At 43.8% G+C, this 22,225-nt stretch overlaps 1 protein-coding gene across 1 annotated transcript; it reads right to left on the bottom strand.

Annotated features, from left to right (window-relative positions):
* Positions 1-1,470: 1,470 nt before the first annotated feature.
* Positions 1,471-4,718, bottom strand: RAP2B (RAP2B, member of RAS oncogene family). Its single transcript, XM_004037869.5, has one exon. The coding sequence runs from the start codon at positions 3,487-3,489 to the stop codon at positions 2,938-2,940; it is 552 nt and encodes a 183-aa protein (XP_004037917.1). The 5' UTR covers positions 3,490-4,718; the 3' UTR covers positions 1,471-2,937.
* Positions 4,719-22,225: the final 17,507 nt, after the last annotated feature.

Genomic DNA, 22,225 nt, shown 5'->3' with positions numbered 1-22,225 from the left:
TAAAATTGCTTTCATTGATAATCCAAAAAGCATTTATTTCACATCACTTAATAAAAGCATATTAAAATCTTCTGCTCTGCCATCCTAGACCTATAAAGAGGTCCTGCAAGTGACTAAATCCTGGGCGGAGGTGATTAACGCACCCAGCAACATATTTCATTTCCAATTTTCCACTTTCAAATATCTTCTGTCAGTATATACGTTTCTTAGATACTTGGCAGCATTTTATGTCAAAAGGTTTCCAAAAACTTAAAAATAAAACAAGAGACAGTTAAATGCCAAATGCCTTTTCTTAAAAAAACCCTCCAGACAGTACTTGACATGACTTCAGCATTTTTAACACTTTGGATCTACTTTAGCAACTAAATTTATTCAAATACAAGAACGAATCTTTGCAAAGGCATAAAATTATACAGTATCTTTTAATTTCTACATTTAGGATATTGATACTATTGCCTCCCAATTGTGTTTGATATCAAACTTAAATGAGATCAGAGTGGGAAAAAAAAACGGCAGTAGGACCATCGCCAGGCAAAATTCTCTATTCTTCCTCCATTGCTGGAGTACCGAGATGCCTCTTGGGCAAAAAAAAAAAAGCAAAGCAAAAACACACACACACATTTTAAGGCAAGATATGTTAACACAGCTTTAAAGAAACCTGTGGCCTGTTAATTTCTTTTGGTTTTGTCAAGGGTGTAAATCCCTTTGTCAAGACTCTTCAGATTTCAGCTACACTTCATAGACCTAAGGTATACCAAGTACTCTCTTGATATGTATGAACATGTTATATTACTAAGACCACCTTAAGAAAAACAAAAAATAAAAAGCTCACACTGCCTCCTACTGTTAAAAGGAAAAACTTATGAGGTCAAATGTGGTCCAAACTGCAGGGTGTAAATGAGAACAAGGATATTATCTTAGCCTGTTTTCTTGTAAATCTATTTCCAAATCAAAACCTCAAAAGGGTTGAGGCAGTGTCTACAATCCATTCAAATGTACTGCAAAAAAACATCACTAGGTATAACTTCAGAATTGAAAACCATCTTTCCCAAACATGTTTTTGACTTGATGTGCAATATAAACAGAGGGAAAAAAGGAAGAAAAACTTAAAAGTGCCATCCTACTTTGCCAGAAGGATGGTTACTTTCCCAGATCTAAGGCAATTTTAATAGATGGGTTCTCTTGTTCCCTACCTACAATGAGGTAAACTGTTCCACGTCAGATCAGATTCAAAATACCTGTTCATCTTCTAATCAGATGGTAATGGCCATACCCAGGGCTTCCTCGACCTTGATGGTTTTCTCCAAATTTAAAAAGTTGGGAGTAGCGTCATCCAACTTGTCACTGAGACACTTCTGTCTTTAAAATTTCACAAATAGCTCTGAAGAGTATCATGCACCTGCCCCATCCACCTCAGCCATGATACTGTATTAAATCACTGAATATGAAACACAGAAACACAAACAATAGTTTTGGGTTTGTTTCTTTAAAAATGACATTTGTATTAAAAGTCTTAAAATGAAGAGACAATGATTAAACGCATGAAATTAAAAATTACAATTAGTTAGAACTGGTACATCACAACAGTAAAATTTTGCTCTTTGCTTCTGGAGGAACACCCTACAACAGGTAATTAAAAAATTTAAAAATAATATGAAAGGGGAGCTAAATACCTGAAAATTTAAACAAAATGAAGCAAAAAAAAGGGAAACAAATTCATTGCAAGAGATGGAAATTACATTTTAAAGGCTGAAAATAATAAAGAAATTCACTAAACAACAGGCCCTATTGTCCTGGCTCCTTCAGAAAGATTACTGAAAGGAAACTGGGAAGTGGTTTGGGGAATAGCAGATTCTGGGATATGGTGGGAAGTTCACAGGTTGGCACCGGCTGGAACAGCTGAGTTTTGAAGGCACTCTGCAGACACAGGGGTGCTGGGGGCCCTGAATCACATTTACAAAGTCTTTGTACTGTATTTTTAAAAGCTAGTCATTAAAATCGGTTACTGCCAACCAAAAAACAAAAAAAGGCTAAATTTAAAACACACACACACCACACACATACACACACACACACCATAGTACACACGAAAATGTGCAGATCTGTAACATTTTTTTCACAGCTGATAAAAAAAAAAATACTACCGTTCTCCCCCAGACTCCCCTTTGATACAGTAGGTAAACAAAATAGATTTTTTTTCCACAAATATCAGCAGACACTTTCTGGCACCCCACACTGTATTGGCATCAGTGTTAACAGTCCCAGTTCAGATGTGCAATACTTCAGATTGGATACACTGTAACAAGAATCCAACTTTGCATAGACATCCTCAGAATCGCAATCAGTCATGGGGTTGCCCTTCCAAGCTGGCAGAAAAGGAACCCGATCTTAATTTCCAGCTACTCCTGGAAAACAAGGAAAAAAGTTTCTTCCTCTCCTCCTGCTCCTTCATATGGTTCTCCCGGACTTCCTTCCATGTATTTAAAACTTGGAACTAGAAAAACGGCTGTTGACCAAAAAAAAAAAAAGAAAACAGAAAAAAAAAAAACATTTCCACCTTCTCCCCCTCCTTTTCCTCCACCCCTCCCCCCCATTTTTTTTCCAGGCTGAAACTTTTGCTTGGTGGGTGTCAAGCTGCCGATACTGCGCCCTAACGGCTACTTAAACGGTGAAATATGAATCAACCAAAATCAGGGAGAAACGTACATGCTGCAAAGAGCCACATTTCCACCAGAGTATCGGATGGGCAGGACGGGACACCCCCTCGGGCACAGGGTGGAGGCAGGGGACGCCGGCCGCGGAGGCCAGCCGGGCTCCCAAGACACCCTGGCCAATGCAAAGTGGTCTCCAATCTCAAAGCAACAAATAAATCACATTTAGAGAGTCGGATGCGTTTGGCTTTTGTGCGCAGAGCGCGGCCGGCGCGCGGTGGCCGCCTCAGAGGATCACGCAGGCCGAGCAGCAGCCCTCATCGCCGTTGGGCTGCGCCGCGTAGTTCATCTGCCGCACGATCTCGGCAAACAGCTCGTCTACCGAGGCTTTGTTTTTGGCCGACGTCTCCATGAAGGGGCAGCTCCACTCCTCAGCCAGGGCCTTGCCCTCCCCGTACGAGACTTCGCGTTCACCCTCCAGGTCCACCTTGTTGCCCACCAGGATCATGGGCACGCGCTCGTACCGCTTCACGCGGATGATCTGGTCCCGCATGGGCTTGATGTCCTGGAAGCTCTGCTGGTTGACGAGGCTGTAGACCAGGATGAAGCCCTGGCCGTTCTTGATGTACAGGTCCCGCATGGACGCGAACTGTTCGGTGCCCGCCGTATCCAGGATCTCCAGCACCGACGGCGACGAGTCCACCTCAATCTCCTTGCGGTAAAAGTCTTCGATGGTCGGGTCGTACTTCTCGATGAAGGAGCCCGTCACGAACTGCACGGTGAGCGCGGACTTGCCCACGCCGCCCGAGCCCAGCACCACCACTTTGTACTCTCTCATGGCTCCGTCAGCGCTCTCGCCGCGCCTGCCGCGGCCCCGTCGGGGCTGCGCGCCTGGGAAGGCTGGGATTGGCGGCTGGACTTCTCTTCCCCTTCCTCAGCTACGCAGGAAAAACCCAGGAGAGAGCAATCCAAAGAACGCAGGGCGGAAACCACCGAACGGAGGCCGGGCGCCGGGCCGGCCGGCGGCGGCGGCGTATCCCTGGGGCGCGGGTCCGGGCCCCGCAGCAGTCCGCGGCGGCAGCAGCAGCCCGGGCGGCGAACCGAGAGGACAATGCCCGCAGCCTGCGCGAGGCGACGGCTGGAGCTCCTAGCTGCGGCAGCCCGGGAGGGCAGGGAGGCGGTGGCGGCGGGCTGCGGAGGTGGCTGCTAATTGCGCGTCGGGCCGGGACGCGCGTGGCATGAGTCCCCGCGGAACGTGCGCCCACCGCCGCGACCCATCGCGCTCTCTCCCACAGCCTCTACTGGGCGAGGGCTTCCTACTCGCCGCGCGCAGCTCGGCCCTCCCCTCCCCGGCGAGCATGCCCAGTGCGTTCCGGCCGCGCCTTGCCCAAGCGGCCGCTCCAGGTTTTCCGCGGGGCCGGGAGGGGGCGGGGAAGTGGGCGGGGCTCCGGATTTGAGTCCGATTTGGGGAGTGGCGCGAGTTAGGAACTGGCTGGAAGATGGGGTGTGTGTGCGTACATGGGAGCGAGGAAAGCGCTGTAGGAAGCATGCAGGCCGCTTTATTTTACAGCTGTGGGAGTGGTGGACAAGGGCGGCGGCTCTGCGAGAAGCACGTGGGCGCGGCGGGCCGCCTCAGGGATGGAGTAGGCTGTGGTCTTGCCAACTCCCGTTATCAAAGGCCCAAGGACGCCATTCACCCAGCCCCGGGCGGGCGTGTGTCTGGGGGCCGGAAACCCGAAGTCCTGTGGGTGCTGTGGAATGCACGAGCAGCCGGCGGAGCAAACCTGCCCCATAGATTTTTCTAAACCGTTCGCCACAGAAACGCTACTCTGTCTTCTCTGACCGACTCTGTGCACTGCAGCCTTGCACAAAGAAAACAGGAGGTACTCCAAGTCTGAGATACTGTTCCGACTAGGAAAGGGGTAGCCTCTGGTACCTGCAGCTCTCTCGGGGCAGGGTCCCGCGGGTCGTACCCACCTCCCCGCTCGGGTGCGGTCAAAACCCGGAGACCGCGTTACATCCCAATCCAGAAGTCTCAGGGCGCCCGCAGTTAGTTCAGGGCATGCTCAGTCGCAGAGCAGGTTTTTGGGCTTGGAAGTAGGAAGCTTTTGCACCACACACCCACACTCTAGCTCAAATTACCTCTCCCAGACTCTGCACTCATTGGTCTCGGGGCGCGAGTCTGACACCCCAAAGTGTTGTTCATTGGCTGCCGCCAAGGCTTTATCAGTTTGGGGCGCTTCATTGGCTAAAAAGTAGCCTCCGCTCGCGATTGGTTATTTATAGAGATTGAGCGGAGAGGCGGAGGCACAGCTGTTCTTTCTCCGTTGCTCCCCCACCCTCTGCCTCCCACTTCCCCAACCCTGGCGTTTTGAAGTAAAAGTGAAAAAATAAGAGGCATTTAGGCTGAGAGCTCAGAACTAAATATAGTTCTTTGTTGGTGTTTTCGAGAGAGTCTGACTCCTCGGTTTCCAGTCACGACTGCCCCTTAAAGGGAGCACAAAGGGCTAATTACAGGTTTTGGTCCGCAAGAAACCGCAGAGTTGCCAAGTTTTTTTGCAGGGAGTGGGAGGGGGTGAGGAGCCGAAATGGGCCACTTGGAATTCGTTTCACCCGGAGGGGTAGGGGAGTGTCCAAGCTTGCTTCAGAGGAAGCGTCTTCGCTGGCGGGCCGGGCAATCGCTAGACTTGGCTGGGCTGGCGCTCCCGGGAGGTGCAAGGGAGATGCCCCGACTTGTTCCGACTCCCTCGCTCCTCGCTGAGGAGGGATGTCAAGACCTGTCTGCAGGCTGAGCGCGGCGGCGGCGGGTGCGGGGTGGGGAGGGAGGCGGTGGAGCTGCGTCAGCGCTGGCTCCCCGTCCTGATGTCACTGCTCCCTGGTTTCACCGTCCGCATCGGAGGGTAAACCTGGGCATGGCTAACACGGTTTCAGTTCCTAGTGCCGCCGTGACTCACGCTGCGTTTGCTAGTTAACCTCCAAACCCCTGGCCGAAGCTGCTTCCGTGCACGTCTGCAGCGTGAAGTCCTTGGGCACAGAACCGGGCGGGACGTGGGCTGCCCCTGATGCCTTGGGTGGGGTGGGTGGTGCCCACACCCGCGCCTCACCCCATCGTTTAGTAGAGAGAGGAGACTTTCACCTTGACTGTCAGAGTGCTTGGATGTTATGAAGCTTATATAATTCTCCAGAAAAACCTCTCAGAGGCAAACTCGCCTAAGCTGGAGAGAACCCTGTCAACATCCACCCAATGTGTAATGTCCATCAAGCGTTTTACATATACTGTCACTCCTCATAATAATAATTATTTACCCATTTTAAAGATGAGGAAACTGAGGCTGTGAGATGATCAATAATTTGCCTGCGATGCCACAACTAGAAAGTGGCCAACCTAAGATTCCAACCTAGGGATTTGCCTGCAGAGCCTAGTCTCATAACCACTGGACCGTACTTACCCGTCACATGAATGTTCCGGTATGTTATTCTTTCTTAGGGTGATTTTAGAGGCTGTGTGATCAGACTGGCTCTTAAACCCAAGAGGGACCTCCGCCCACAGCCACCCTCTGGCTCTCCTCTGGCAGTGCCCCTCTTCCGGTCAGGCTGATGGCCCAGCTGGAGCCTGACCCTCTTCTAGACTACATACGCTCCATGTAGTCAGAACTCTGGACTGCTCTGCCCAAATGGTGCCAAGTTCACTTTCAGGATCTGGTCGGGACTCTGAACTCACTCCTGTGTCCAAGAAATAGCTCTTCTTTGGGGTGTGGACAGTACCTGGACCTGTGGGCTAAGGTGTGCACTCCCAGGTGCTTTGGGCCCCTCGTAATGCAGGAAGAGGGATCATTTGCGATCAGCTTTATCCTCCATGACACCTTCCAGCCTGGCCCTTAGAGAAGTCCAGGAATTCATAGTTCACAATTGGCCATCCAGCTCCGTGTAGGAGGTATTTGTCAAGGTGGGAGGACAGATCATATTTTGTTTAACAGTTTGTTATCTTGATTTATGACTTAAATACTTAGGTTAATGCTATGTGGGCCTCTGTTGGTACTCTTAACCACAAATATTAGGTGTGGTTCTGAGTGTGATATAGAAGCAGATGCTTTGTCCTTCTGGGCCTGAAGTCTAATCTCAAGTATTGGATATCAGTTATTATCTGAGGCCTTAGGCGAGTCACTTAAGCTCTCCTAACCTTAGTTTCCCTTTCTATAAAATGGTGATAATATAATTTGCCCTACGCACCTAGCTACACAAGGAACCTTGGAGAAAATCCGGTCACCAAATCAATCATTTTACAGCAGAGAGAGCTGACCAGAATTAGGACCCTGCTGTCTTAGCTGCCCTTACCATGTGCCAGGCTGTCCAGAGGGATAATAATTAACAGATAATAGACGGAAACATGTTTCTAAAGCTGCAGCACCCCATACATGCATCAAATTACTGCTCAGACCCAGACAGCCTGACAGTCCCTTGAGAAATGACCATTCCTAAGACTCTAGGTAGCCATGTGGATGGGTATTACTGAACCTTTATGGCCTCCTCAGTACCAGAAAGATGCCACAATTTGAATACTTTTTATTAGGGATTCTTCAATAGCAATTTTTATTACATTCAGATGGTCTTCCACAGAAAGATTTATATTGGAGCTTTGGGATTTCAAATGAAGCAATGAAAAATGTACAATTTTTTTTTTTTTTTTTTTTTTTGAGACAGTGTCTTGCTCTGTCGCCCAGGCTGGAGTGCAATGGCACGATCTCAGCTCACTGCAACCTCTGCCTCCCAGGTTCAAGTGATTCTCCAGCCTCAGCCTCCTGAGTAACTGGGATTACAGGGGCGTGCCACCACGCCTAACTAATTTTTGTATTTTTAGTAGAGACAGGGTTTCATCATGTTGGCCAGGCTGGTCTCGAACTCCTGATCTCAGGTGATCTGCCCACATCAGCCTCCCAAAGTACTGGGATTAGAGGCATGAGCCACTGTGCCCGGCCCAGTGTACAAATTTTTAGGGTTGGTCATTTCTTCATGTAAAATTTGTTAGGAATATTTTTACCCCCACTCACAGCATGAAATATTATCTATCCTGTACTATAATTATTACATTTACATAACTAAGTCTGGTCACCTTAAGCACCATGTGAAATACTCAAGGGCAAGGTCCATGTCTAGTTTATCTTTAGAGCCACCTTTGTCCTTCATAGCACTTAGTACCGTAGAAAGCCCTCAAATATTTATTAATGAATGTGTGAATGGTATTTTATCCTTTTCCAAACTCTATTTGTGTTAGAAGATCATATCAATCCTTGATAAGACATAACATGTTTTCGATCCACAGAAAAATGTATACTAATGCGTCAGTCTGTCTCCCTGAGTCACAAAGATGCTGGAGTGATCAAAGTCTTCATTTACTGGGGTGAAAACACTAAATCAGTGCTATCTTGAGGAAAGATACCAAAGCATCCAATGGATAAACCTTTTGTATGAAGAAGACAACATTTTCAGATCATGTGGAGAGGCATTTTTGAAAAACAATCTAACATAAAAGCTATCAGGAAGAGACAGCTTAACTTTGATACTTTGCATAAACAGGGGTCCCATTCCTAACCTTTGCTCACAGAGTGACCTCCTTCCAAGATACACAGGTTGGGCCTTGAAAGAATTAGATTTCTTAGAATGTGACTCTTTTACGTCCTCAAGAAAATAAGTACCCGCTTGTTCTTTTCATTTGTACTAGGTAAGTGGAGGTTTGTTTCGTAATGTTCATAGTTTTAGTTAGTGTCACCTATAGGTAAACAAAAAATTCTAAACAAATTCTAATTTTGAAAGCATCAAAGGTAAGTTGATAGTGACCATATATCATTATTTGAAAGCTGAAGTAGGCCAGGCGCAATGGCTCACACCTGTAATCCCAGCACTTTGGGAGGCCGAGGCGGGCAGATCATGAGGTCAGGAGTTTGAGTCCAGCCTGGCCAAAATGGCAAAACCCCGTCTCTACTAAAAATACAAAAATTGGCTGGGTGTGGTGGCACATGCTTGTGGTCCCAGCTACTTGGGGGGGCTGAGGCAGGAGAATCACTCGAACCTGGGAGGCAGAGGTTGCGGTGAGCAGAGATTGTGCCACTGCACTCCAGCCCGGGTGACAGAGTGAGACTCCATCTCAAAAAAATAAATAAAGTGGAGGTATAAGTGTGAGAATAACTGTGCCTTACTGTGTTCTCAATATGTGTTAAGTAACTGAATATATTATAACATGACCACATATCCACTAGTAGGCTTAGGATATTTTACTTTATCAATGGTCCTTTTTTAATAATCTTCAGTAATGTCTCTAAAAATATTTTGTACATCAACCAAACCATCATTATCATTTCATACTATTCATACTATTCAGATTACACTTTGGGTAGACAACATATTACACATTATTTCACACTACTATATACTATTCATATTATACTTTGGGAAGCCATTTTGTAAGAACAATTACTTGTAATGAGATTTTATGTCTTTATATTTTAACAGTGTCCTAAAATCCTAGCATGATAACTAGGAGAGACAAAGATCTGCCTAGTTTTCTAATTTCAGTGTCTGCCTATATAACTTGTACTCTGATTCTTTTTTCCTATTTTAATTATTCTTCAAAGGAAAGTGTGTAGAAGAGTCTTAAATTTTAAATTAAATAACCTCTTAAAATCAAGTTTTCTATAAACTTTTTTACAGGCAAAAACAAATAGGAGAATCAAAATAGCTGTGTCTCAAAGCTGTTGTTTAACAGTTTAATATTAAATAATGATCTCAACATATAAATTAATAGTCTGTTTAAGATTTGTCTCCTCACAACCTTCTGTTCCAGAAAACCAAATACAGCAAGAATGAGAGAAATTGCACTGTTGCATTAAAAAGAATTTTCCTGCCGGGCGCGGTGACTCACGCCTGTAATCCCAGCACTTGAGGAGGCCGAGGCGGGTGGATCACGAGGTCAAGAGATAAAGACCATCCTCGCCAACATGGTGAAACCCCGTCTCTACTAAAAATACAAAAAATTAGCCGGGTGTGGTGGCGGATGCCTGTAGTCCCAGCTACTCAAGAAGCTGAGGCAGGAGAATCACTTGGACCCGGGAGGCAGAGGTTGCAGTGAGCCGAGATTTCGCCACTGCACTCCAGCCTGGCGACATAATGAGACTCTGTCTTAAAAAAAAAAAAAAAGGAATTTTCTTCTCACTTCTCACCACCACTAGATTAAAGGAGCCCCCTTTTCTTCTGCAGGTGAGAGGTGACAGAGTGCTGGCAGTCCTCACAGCCCTCGCTCGCTCTCAGCGCCTCCTCTGCCTGGGCTCCCACTTCGGCGGCACTTGAGGAGCCCTTCAGCCCACCACTGCACTGTGGGAGTCCCTTTCTGGGCTGGCCAAGGCCGGGGCCGGCTCCCTCAGCTTGCAGGGAGGTGTGGAGAGAGAGGCGCGAGCAGGAACCCGGGCTGCGCGCGGGGCTTGAGGGCCAGCTGGAGTTCCAGGTGGGCGTGGGCTTGGCGGCCCAGCACTCGGAGCAGCCCCCTGCGGGTCCCGGGCAATGAGGGGCTTAGCACCCAGGCCAGCGGCTGCGGAGGGTGTACTGGGTCCCCCAGCAGTGCCTGCCCACCGGTGCTGCACTCGATTTCTCGCCGGGCAGGGCTCAGGACCTGCAGCCCACCATGCCTGAGCCTCCCACCCTCTCCGTGGGCTCGTGTGCGGCCGGAGCCTCCCCTAGGAGCGCCGCCCCCTGCTCCAGGGCGCCCAGTCCCATCGACCACCCAAGGGCTGGGGAGTGCCGGTGCACGGCGCGGGACTGGCAGGCAGCTCCACCTGCAGCCCCGGTGCGCGATCCACTGGGTGAAGCCAGCTGGGCTTCTGAGTCTGGTGGGGACGTGGAGAAGCTTTATGTCTAGCTCAGGGATTGTAAATACACCAATCGGCACTCTGTATCTAGCTCAAGGTTTGTAAACACACCAATCAGCACCCCTGTCTAGCTCAGGGTTTGTGAATGCAATCCACACTCTGTATCTAGCTACTCTGGTGGGGACTTGGAGAACCTTTGTGTGGACACTCTGTATCTAGCTAATCTGGTGGGGACGTGGAGAACCTTTATGTCTAGCTCAGGGATTGTAAACACACCAATCAGCGCCCTGTCAAAACAGACCACTCAGCTCTACCAATCAGCAGGATGTGGGTGGGGCCAGATAAGAGAATAAAAGCAGGCTGCCCATGCCAGGAGTGGCAACCTGCTGGGGTCTCCTTCCACACTGTGGGAGCTTTGTTCCTTCATTCTTTGCAATAAATCTTGCTGCTGCTCACTCTGGGTCCACACTGCCTTTATGAGCTGTAACACTCACTGTGAAGGTCTGCAGCTTCACCACGAACCCACCGGGAGGAACGAACAACTCCAGATGCGCCGCCTTAGGAGCTGTAACACTCACCGCGAAGGTCCGTGGCTTCACTCCTGAGCCAGTGAGACCACTAAGCCCACCAGAAGGAAGAAATTCCGAACACATCCGAACATCAGAAGGAACAAATTCCGGACACGCCGCCTTTAGGAACTGCAACACTCACGGCGAGGGTCCGCGGCTTCATTCTTGAAGTCAGTGAGACCAAGAACCCACCAATTCCGGACACACAGGGACAGCAATCCACTGCTTGCCATGATGTACGATTGAAGCCTATCACCCCTTCTGCAGCAGTGGCTCCAGTAAGTCTTTCAAACTTTGTGGTTTTGATGGAGACAAATGAGACATCAATTCCCCCAATTTCCTTTGGGGGAAAAGAAGTTTCCTTTGTAAGTTTTCCTTCAAAAGCCAGCCACAGGGTCTGGTTTAAGGAATCTGCCTAATAGGAGTTCTGTTTTACTGGCCACTTGTTACATAATCTAGCAATCAGAAGCTAAAAGAAAAGACTGTGTGTATGGGTCTTAAGAAGATAACACATGCTGGGTGTGGTGGCTTACGCCTGTAATCCCAGCACTTTGGGAGGCCAAGGTGGGCAGATCACTTGAGGCCAGGAGTTCGAGACTAGCCTGGCTAACATGGCAAAACCCCTAAAAATAAAAAAAAAAAAAAATTAGCTGTGTGTGGTGGTGCACACCTGTAGTCCCAGCTACTTGGGAGGCTGAGGCAGGAGAATTGCTTGAACCCAGGAGGTGGAGGTTGCAGTGAGCCGAGATCATGCTACTGCACTCCAGCCTGGGTACAGAGCAAAGCTCTTTCTCAAAAAATAAAAAAAAAGAAGACAGTAACACGTAATACTGCAGTATTCAGGCTATTTAAATAATTTTGTGATTGTTATATTCAGTTCTGTCATAGAAGTTTGTAAATCTTTTGAAGTTTTCTCTAAATCTATTTTAAAACACATGTAAAATGGAAATTACTGCTCTATTATTCAACTATTGTAATATGAACAGATTACCACAAAATATGAAAATAAAATTCTTTCTGTCAAGGAATTTACATTTTTAAAATACCTATTGCCTTGTAGACTATAATGTGAAATTAACAAGACATGATCCTGGAAAACTGAACAAATATTTCTGTGTTTCACATAAGCTAAATATCCTAAAAAACCAGTTCAGACATTTTTGCGTAAAGGACCAGATAGTAAATACTGCAGATTTTGCAGGTCATACCATCTCTGTTGCACCTACACATTTCTGTTGCACCTTGTAGCATGAGAACAGCCATAGAAAATATGTAAATAGATGTGTTCCAGTAATACTTTATGAAAATAGGTAGTGGACTGCATTTAGCCCACAGATCCATAGTTTGCCAATTTCTAAACCGTGTGTTGAGGGGAAAAAAATCTTTGTTTCTGAAGGTTCTTTTAGTCAAAATAAACTACTAATCTGTCATTAGATAGAATCACAACTCTTGGCCATAAGTTATAGTAAAATGATCACTCACATAGTATATTTCAACCAATATGACTGTAATTCTGTATGGTTGCTATTTTTACATAAATCATGTAAAATTTCTTCTCAACAGTTAAGTTTCACTCTATCACCCAGACTGGAGTGCAGTGGCACACTCTCCGCTCATTGCAGCCTCTGCCTCCCGGATTCAAGTGATTCTCCTGCCTCACCCTCCCCAGTAGCTGGGACTACAAGTATGTGCCACTATACCCAGCTAATTTTTGTATTTTTAGTAGAGACAGGGTGTCACCATGTTGGCCAAACTGGTCTCAAATTCCTGGCCTCAAGTGATCCACCTGCCCCAACCTTCCAAAGTGCTGAGATTACAGGTGTGAGCCACTGTGCCTGGCCAGTATCTGCCATTTTTTACTGTACTTCTAACATCTTTTTCTTATCGATTCGTAATTGTTGATTATGGATTATGGTTTTATATAGGGGAAAACTAGTCCCGTGTCAATCATATGCCTCACAAATAACTTTATAAGTTTGTTATTAGACTTTTATTTGTTTATGCTTTTTTATTTAGTTTCCTTTTAATTTCTATTTTGAATATATTGATCTCTTCCTTTATGAGTTTCCTTTGTGAATTTCTTGCTACAAATTGGAAGACCCCTCACACTCCAAGATATTTTATACAATTTAATGTTTTCTTCTAGCATTGTTAGGGTTTTATTTTTAATGGTTAAATTTTGGTTTGTTTTTCCACTGAAAGGAGAGCATCAGTAAAGATGGCAAGATTGAAATCCAAGCAACAGAATTTCTACTGAATAGAAATTTCTGAGGAAAGTGTAAGGACAGGTGTGAGAACTCTGGTGGCAAGGATGAGGAAGCATCCCCCTTCTCAAACAGGAAAGAAGAGCCAAGAGACCTGAAAAGGAGCTGGAGCCAAGAAGGTGAAAAGGTGAGAGTTCCCATTGCAAATAACCTTCTCTCTGTAAATAAAAATGGAAAGGCACCTGCTGAAAGATGGGAGACCATGTGTGAATTTGGGAATCTGAGTAATAATGAGTAATAATAAAGCTGTTTCTAACAGTGACTGTGCAGTGCAGCACAAAGTTGCCAGGCTGCTAAGTTTGGGTTACAGAAATTTGTGAAGATGCCAATTCAGGTTTTTTTGTTTTTATTAAGAAGGATACTAGCAATTCTTAAATCTGTCAGATCAGATTATCTTAAAATTTCTGAAGGCTTTTTTTCCACACAAACAAATAAATATTTATAAAATGAACTATATGCTTATACCCTTAGTGAAAATATGCACATCAACTTATGACTTGTGTAAGTCAATTACTAATTCAATTACTAATGGGAAATTGGATGAACTCAGTAAAACTGTCTTACCCATGTCTCTTGAGTTTCTTTTTCTATTACATGCTAAATTACAATAAAACCTTGACTACCTAAACTCTCAGAGATTCAGTTTTTTTGTTTTTTTGTTTTTTTGAGTAGTTGAGTATTTGTTTAGAAAACATTGCTGTTGTCTGAGTTGTTCTGTCACAGTAAGAAAAATATTTAGGCCGGGCGCGGTGGCTTACGCCTGTAATCTCAACACTTTGGGAGGCCGAGGTGGTTGGATCACCTGAGGTCAGGAGTTAGAGACCAACCTGGCCAACATGGTAAAACCCCATCTCTACTAAGAATACAAAAATTAGCCAGGCATGGTGGTGGGCACCTGTAATCCCAGCTACTCGGGAGGCTGAGGCAGGAGAATCACTTGAACCTGGGAGGTGGATGTTGCAGTGAGCTGAGATCATGCTGTTTCAATCCAGACTGGGCAACAAGAGTGAGACTGACTCGAAGAAAAAAAAAAAAAGAAAGAAAAATATTTATATTCTCTTCATTAGATAACTAGTATGTATTTACTGTAATAAATTTAGAAAGTATAGAAAAGAAAAAAAAAACCAAAGTAAAAATAACAAATTACCCAAAAACAAAAAATTAACATTCTGGTTAACATTCTTCTTGTCTTTTTATCATAGAATTACTTTATATATTCCATAGGTCTAGTTTTCTTGTGCCTGTTTTAACGTGCCGCTCAATGTAGGCCTCAGGTATTCTATAAACTACTGGTCAGGAAATAAGTCAAGAGAGATACCTTAACTTTTTCTCTCTTATTTAATAGTTTGGGGTAATATAATATTTATATTTTTTATGCTAAGGTTGTCTCAATGCTACCGAGGTTAAAAGTTGTCCAGGCAGTTGCTTTCTTGACAAAGCCCCTTAGGGCAGCCTGGTTGGGGTTGTTTGCCTATTTGTCCTGCAGGTGGGATAAAGCATGTTCAGGTTCATGAACTCTGGGGCAGCAGAATATGGTTGCCCATCTGCACATTTAACCAGTGAATCGAGGGCATCAGCTGCATTCTCCCAAATGGTTTTGTCACTCTCCAGAAATTATCTTCCTCTTTATTGCAAACAGTGCCCTTTGATGTGTCAGCACCATTCAAAGCACCAGCAGTGACTTCTGCATCACTAACACATTTCTGCTTTCTTTGTCAGTTTGCACCCAGGCTTCTATCTCTTTTGCTCAAAATTTTTCCTGAGGCTTAAAAGAAATCTGCCCCTTATTCTTTCCAAAGTATGTCCTAGCATACTTTCCAAAGTATGTCCCAATAAGCATTCGGAAATGACTGATTCTCTCAAGGCTACAAAATCTTTACCCGAAAAATTTTTAAAAAGGTACTTATGCTGACATGATTTCAGGCTATTTTCTCTAAATTGTTCGTGTTTGATTTGACTAGAATACCAAGCATAAGCAGTATTTAAAATTGTATATTCATTATAATAATGGGGTGAGAATTCCTAAATATTACATGCCTGATAAACCTACTTCTTCATTAAACCTCATATGCAGTACAATTTTCTATCTTGAATAAAACTTTTTTTTTATAGGCTAACCCAGGGAGTTAATATTTGGTGGCTAGGAGATAGAAATAATGTTCACAGATACCACAATATTTCCTCTAGATGAGCTGAATAATTGTGTGAAAACAGGATATATTGTTATCCTCAGATAAGCCTCTGGTTCTGAAAAGATCCTTCATCAAATATAAGTAAAAATGGTTCAAGGAGGTTGGGTATGACAAGAGAAAATATCTTTGACTTTCCAAGCATTATTTATACTTTGGGTACTACACTACACTCTAGCATACTCTAGTAACATACAATTTCCTAAATATTAAACTGTCAGCATATTCTTATTCTGTTTAATTCAAATAAACTTTTTTTTTTTAGATGGGGTCTTGACATGTTGCCCATGCTAGTCTCAAACTCCTGGCTTTAAGCAGTCCTTCTGCTTTGGCCTCCCAAAGTGCTGGGGTTACAGGCATGAGCTACCATGCCTAGCCCAAATAAAATTTTATTGAATGTATAAAGCTATAAGTTACATTAGACTGGCTGGGCAAGGTGGCTCACGCCTGTAATCCCAACACTTTGGGAGGCCGAGGTGGGTGGATCATTTGAGGTCAGGAGTTCGAGACCAGCCTGGCCAACATGGTGAAACCCTGTCTCTACTAAAAATATATAAAAAATGAGCTGGGCATGGTGGCATGCGCCACCAGCTACTTAAGAGCTGCTTAGGAGGCTGAAGCATGAGACTCACTTGAACCCAGGAGACAGAGGTTGCAGTGAGCCAAGATCACGCCATTGCACTCCAGCATGGGTGACAGAGTGAGACCCTGCTTCAAAAAAAAAAAAAGTTACATTGGACCAACTTTATATGACTTTCATGTATCAAGCTTGAGCCTAAGTTTATTTCATTCTAGGATGCAGGCAAGTCAGGGAAGGAAGGTCTAGGACAAGGAAATCAAGCCAGGAAATAGACCATTCTGTAAAGGTTCAAGTTATCACTGGGGAGGTATGAGAAGGGAAGATCGTTGAGGCTCATAAGTGTGATTCAAGGACAACAGAAAGCATAAAAGAGAAAGGGAGATGTCTGTCTAAAGTAGAGTTTACATCTTAGATTATCCTTTGGAATTTCCCCAATAAGTCTATGTGGGGGAAAGAGACTGTAATAGAATAGCAAGACATTTTAACCATTGAAATTACAAGATACCAGCAGCATTGGGTCCCATAGCTTCTGCAACATGCCATGCCATGGTCTGCAGCTTTGATGGCTACAGCAGTCACAGGGGGTCTGTGATAGACCTCTACGGCAGCAAGCAGTCACACTGGGCATTGGCAGCTGCAGCAAAGACCTCAATATAATGAGTAAAGAAAAGCAATGGTCCAATACATAGAACAACCAGGGAGGCTGGTCAGGGAAAGGGCAAGATAGACCGCCATAATGGTGCTGTTCGTGAGGAATTAAGGAGGCCTGGACTTCCTGCACTGTTACAGACTAAGGCAAAATAATAAAAATAAGATATATCATTGTTATTTTCTTACCCCTAAGCTAGGATAATACAGGAAATTAGGTTATATGGGAAATTGTTTAGAAAGAAGTTTTCTACAAGCCACAAAAGTTTTCTAACACCCCCCTCCCACTTCATCTTTATAGAATTTGCTGGGTTTATTTTTAATGTCTTCTAAAGTTATCTCACACTGAAGGAATTAGAAATACTTATGGCTGCACTTATCAGGAAACCCAACTGATATGGTTTGGCTGTGTCCCCACCCAAGTCTCATCTTGAATTATAGCTCCCATAATTCTCACATGTTGTGGGAGGGACCCAGTGGGAGATAATTGAATCATGGGGGCGGGTCCCCCATACTGTTCTCAGGTGGTAAACAAGTCTCATGAGATCTCTTGATCTTATAAGGGGTTTCCCCTTTCACTTGGCTCTCATTCTCTCTTGCCTGCTGCCGTGTAAGACATGCCTTTCGCCTTCTGCCATGATTGTGAGGCCTCACCAGCCATGTGGAACTATGAGTCCATGAAACCTCTTTTTCTTTATAAATTACCCAGTCTCAGATATGTCTTTATCAGCAGCGTGAAAACAGACTGATACACCAACTAAGGGTGGTGGGACTAAACAAATAAATATTTATCACATAACAAGAAGTCTGAAAGAGGACTTCTGGACTAATTGGCCTTGGTCCAATTGCTCAGTGAAGAGAATTGCTGTCCCAGAAATGTAGTCTGTTTTTGTGGCAGGAAAAAGATGGCCTGGGAAGGTAGAATGAAGAATGCACAAGCACAAACTTCAGGAGACTTTCAGTTACATTTCTTGGCTGGTACTGCATTGAATGCCCTTGTATCTGTAAGGGAGGCTAGGAAAATTAATATTTAACGTTTCCACCTTCTATAGTGGAGGGAGACAAAGGAGAAATAAAAGGAGAATGGTGTTGAGTAAGCCAGACTATAGTGTCTACCCTAATTCACTCTTCAGAAACTCAGTATTTTTCTCTCTATTGAATTTGCACATCATTTCTTCATGCCCATGCAATAAATATTGGGCAAGAGGTACAATCATTTATCTTTTCATTAAAAAATACATTTAAAAGGCTTTGTTTGTTTTCCAGTTTGGTTGCATAGTTTTTACCAACTCAACTTTTAAAAAATATTTTATGCTTTTTGAAACAGGGCCTCCATCTGTCACCCATGCTAGAGTGCAGTGGCATGATCACGACTCACTGCAGCCTCAACCTCCCAGGCCCAAATGATCCTCCCCGCTCAGCCTCCTGGGCAGCTGAGACTACAGGCATGCACCACCATGCCCACTAATGTTTTTTTTTTTTTCTTTGAGACGGAGTCTCGCTCTGTCGCCCAGGCTGGAGTGCAGTGGTGCAATCTTGGCTCACTGCAACCTCCGCCTCCTGGGTTCATGCCATTCTCCTGCCTCAGCCTCTCGAATAGCTGGAACTACAGGCGCCTGCCACACACCCGGCTAATTTTTTTATATTTTTAGTAGAGACCAGATTTCACCGTGTTAGCCAGGATGGTCTTGATCTCATGACCTTGTGATCCACCCGCCTCGGCCTCCCAGAGTGCTGGGATTACAGGCGTGAGCCACCGCTCCCGGCTAATTTTTTAATTTGTTGTAGAGACAAGGTCTTTTTGCCTAGGCTGGTCTTGCACTCCTGAACTCAAGCCATCCTCCCACTAAAGCATTCCAAAGTGCTGGGATTATAGGCATGAGCCACCATACCCAGCTGTCAACTTTCACTTACGTAGAAATCTGCCAAAAACATAACTTTTTTTTTTTACATTTTTTGAGTCCTGACATACAATTCGTAGTAAAAAGAGCACTAGATTTTTAGTCTAACAGACTTACTTTTAAATTTTGCCTTTCTATATTTAGTAGAGACGGGGTTTCACCATGCTGGCCAGCATGGTCTCGAACTCCTGACCTTGTGATCCACCCACCTCAGCCTCCCAAAGTGCTGGAATTGCAATTAGCTGGGTATGGTGGTGCATGCCTGTAATCCCAGCTACTGGGGAGGCCGAGGCAGGCGAATCACTTGAACCCAGCAGGCGGAGGTTGCAGTGAGCCGAGATCACACCACTGTCCAGCCTGAGCGACAGAGTAAGACTCTGTCTCAAAAAAAAAATAATAAAAGTAAAAGTAAAAAATTTGACTTTCTAGATGTAAAATTTGGGACAACTTAATTTCTATGGTAGCTAGTCTTCAAGATGGCCCCTGCCGATCTCACCACCTGCTGGCATTCATACCTTTGAATCGCCTTTACCCCTGGTGTATAAGGTTGGTCTGTATGATCAACGGATCATGACATAAGTGATGGTATGCCACTTTTAAGATTAGGCTATAAAAAAAGACAGTAGCTTTTGTCCTGGGCTCTGTCTCTCTTGCATTTCCCACTCTGGGGAATCCAGCTTCCACTTCTTCCAGACATCCAGGCAACCCTGTGGAGAGGGCCATGTGACAAAGAACTTGGACACATATGAATTGTTCATGTTCATTTTCACAGGTTTACTTTACTCTTTTTAAAACTCCTTTTTTTGTTTAAGATTAGCACAATTAAAAAAATGTCTTTGCCCTTTGCTTTTTGCTGGAACTAGGGTAGTATACATGTCATTGTACACAGCTGGCTCTATGACATTGCCTTGGCACCCTACTGCAGTGAGGATGGTTTGTTATTTAAGGTCACTTGCATTTAATAATGAATGTCTTTCTCAGAATGTTGAATGGTCGGTCTGATGTGTCTTTAGTGGGCTACCAACTAAATAAAATATTGACCTATTGATGTAAATGGGCCTTGTCTTCCACTAGAAGGCCTCAGGTGATTTTAATATGTCCCACTAGGGGAATGCACCTCCATTTACTGAATGACTGATATGGGGAGGATGTGGTGAAGATGATTGTCTGTCACACACTCTGCAGAGTTTTCCGGTCTTATTTTGCTTTGTCTCTAGCCCTTTGCCCCTTTCCATTGCCGCATCCATTTCCATTCACAGACTCCATGACTGCAACTGCTGCCAACTTTGCTACACAGCCTCAGATCATCTCTACTATTTTTCTTTACACTTTTTAAAAATTACTTTCTTCTTATCTTATGCTACTTCTATACCTCAGTGCTTTCATGCCAGAAAAGAAGTGTGCATATGTAAGTGTATAACACACATATATGTGTGTGTAAACACGTATACACAAACACATTTATGTGTGTGTATTCTATCTAATTATATATTCAGTTAGAACACTCCTTTTTTACTTGGTCAACGTAGCATGCTGGGAATAATGTTCAGTTCACTGAACTGTCTTCACTATCATTTGTTGCTGGATACTCAGGGCCTACTTCTTTGCCCCAAGGCAGGGCTTTTGCATTGTTGTTGCTGTTGATTTAGATTTTTAAGTTTGTTTTGTATCTGCAGTAGTTCTAAAAGTCTGAGGGTTTTGAAATACTGATTTCTAGAGAGAAGAGATGTCCTCTGCTATTATTTATGGGTCCCAGGCTCTCACCATGGTTATTGCCAATTAGCCCTACCTCCTAACTGGTCTCTTTGCCTCCAGTCTTGCTCTCCCCCATGTACCAATCAATCCTATGTAATTCTGGTAGATAACAGCTCATTGAAAACATAACTGGGAAAATGAATGAATCATAATATGGATGACTCTTAAAGACATAATGTTGAGTGAAAAAAGCCAGACACAACAGAAGACATGCTGTATGATTCTGTTTATAACATTCATAAAAGGCAAAATTAAACTATTTTGTTCAGACATGTAGAGAGTAAACTGTTAAGGAAATCAAAGAATAATGATTAGCACCATAGGAGGAACTTTGCATTTGGATATGTTGCAGAATGAGGATTGGGGGCAGGAAAGGCTACATAATTTGTGGGGCCCAATGCCAAATAAAAATATAGGATCCCCTATTCAAAAATTATTATGAATTTCAAGATGGCAACAGCAGAACATTAAACCAAGCAGAGGACCCTTCTCAGTACCAGGCTCTGTGCAATTGCTCAAGTTGCAGACACCCATGAAGCCAGCCCTAATTTGAGGACTGGCTTCTTGGGTTCTGTTAATGCTTTTCTTTTCTTTTAACTTGGGAGGAAGGGAGTCATACATATATTTGTTTCAGAAAAATACTGAAGTTGAACATTTACAATATAAGTACTTTTCTATAAGTTTATGTATTTTACAATTTTTAATGTGAAAAACAAAAGCAATCAGAACTGACCAGACCACTTCCTGCTCAAAAACATATAAAATGTTTTCCCATGTATTAAAATGCTTCCCTTTGCATTTTCATTTGTTGCAGGCTCGGCTCAAATGCCAGCTCATCTATGAAACATCCTAGATTTCTTCTGTTAAAATTAACCATTTCCTTCCTCTCCTCCCTTAGCACTTTCTCTATTATAGCTTTTAATTTCCCTGCTTCAAATCAGAGTTCTTTGAAATTGTTTTTTCTGATGAACATGAAATCTTGGAGAAATATTTCAGTCTTATTTCATATTTAGGACCCTGTAGGGCATTAGATAAGTGATTATTGAATTTAATTGAAGTTATTTCCAAAGATTATCATAACCCATCATAAAACCTAAAATGCTCAAAATCCTACACATCAGAAGTCCTTAAACTATTCAATGATGCAAGGTAACAAAGGTAAAAGTTTCTACGCAAACTAAGGTATGTTTGTTCACCTGGTAAAAATTTGAAATAGACACCAAGTGTTTCATGATATCATTCAACATTTTTCTGTGATATCTTTCAAGATTTTTCTGTTTCACATCTGAGACGAATCTCATAGTCATCTTTTTAAGACTTTTAACATTGTAAATGTAATATATTAGGAGGCACTTTTTATGTAATAGACACCCTAGATACCATTTTCACCAGGAGCACATTTTAAAACACTATTACCCACTGTTTTCTTTGAATTTTTTTTCTGGGCATGTTTTAGCTCTCACTAACACTTCGGGTTTTTTTGATAAACATGTGACTTGGACATTTTCTTACAACAGACAGATGGGTGTGTTCTGTGGGTATTATTTCTCAAATGAAGAAAATGTTCCTCTTTACCAGCATCTGGGTAAGATTTGGATTTCTGTCACAGATTCAAAATATAGACAGAAGTATCATCTCTCTCCTACATAAGGTGACTCTGCAAGTAATCTTTTTCTTTTTTTTTTCTTATGCCAAGCTTTGAAATCACAAATGAAGTATGGGTTCAGAAAAGCCACTATATTATTAGTATTAATATTTGGACATGTCTATTCATCATTCATTTTTATGGATATCTCCAATCATACTGCCCAG

This window comes from Gorilla gorilla, chromosome 2, assembly GCF_029281585.2.
Source record: "Gorilla gorilla gorilla isolate KB3781 chromosome 2, NHGRI_mGorGor1-v2.1_pri, whole genome shotgun sequence".
Classification (NCBI taxonomy): domain Eukaryota; kingdom Metazoa; phylum Chordata; class Mammalia; order Primates; family Hominidae; genus Gorilla; species Gorilla gorilla.
The sequence above is the reverse complement of the archived record's forward strand: the minus strand, read 5'-3'. Positions and strand labels throughout refer to the sequence as shown.

Bases quoted from the DNA above. Each gene is read 5' to 3' on its own strand.
- RAP2B (XM_004037869.5), bottom strand. From the start codon at position 3,489: ATGAGAGAGTACAAAGTGGTGGTGCTGGGCTCGGGCGGCGTGGGCAAG.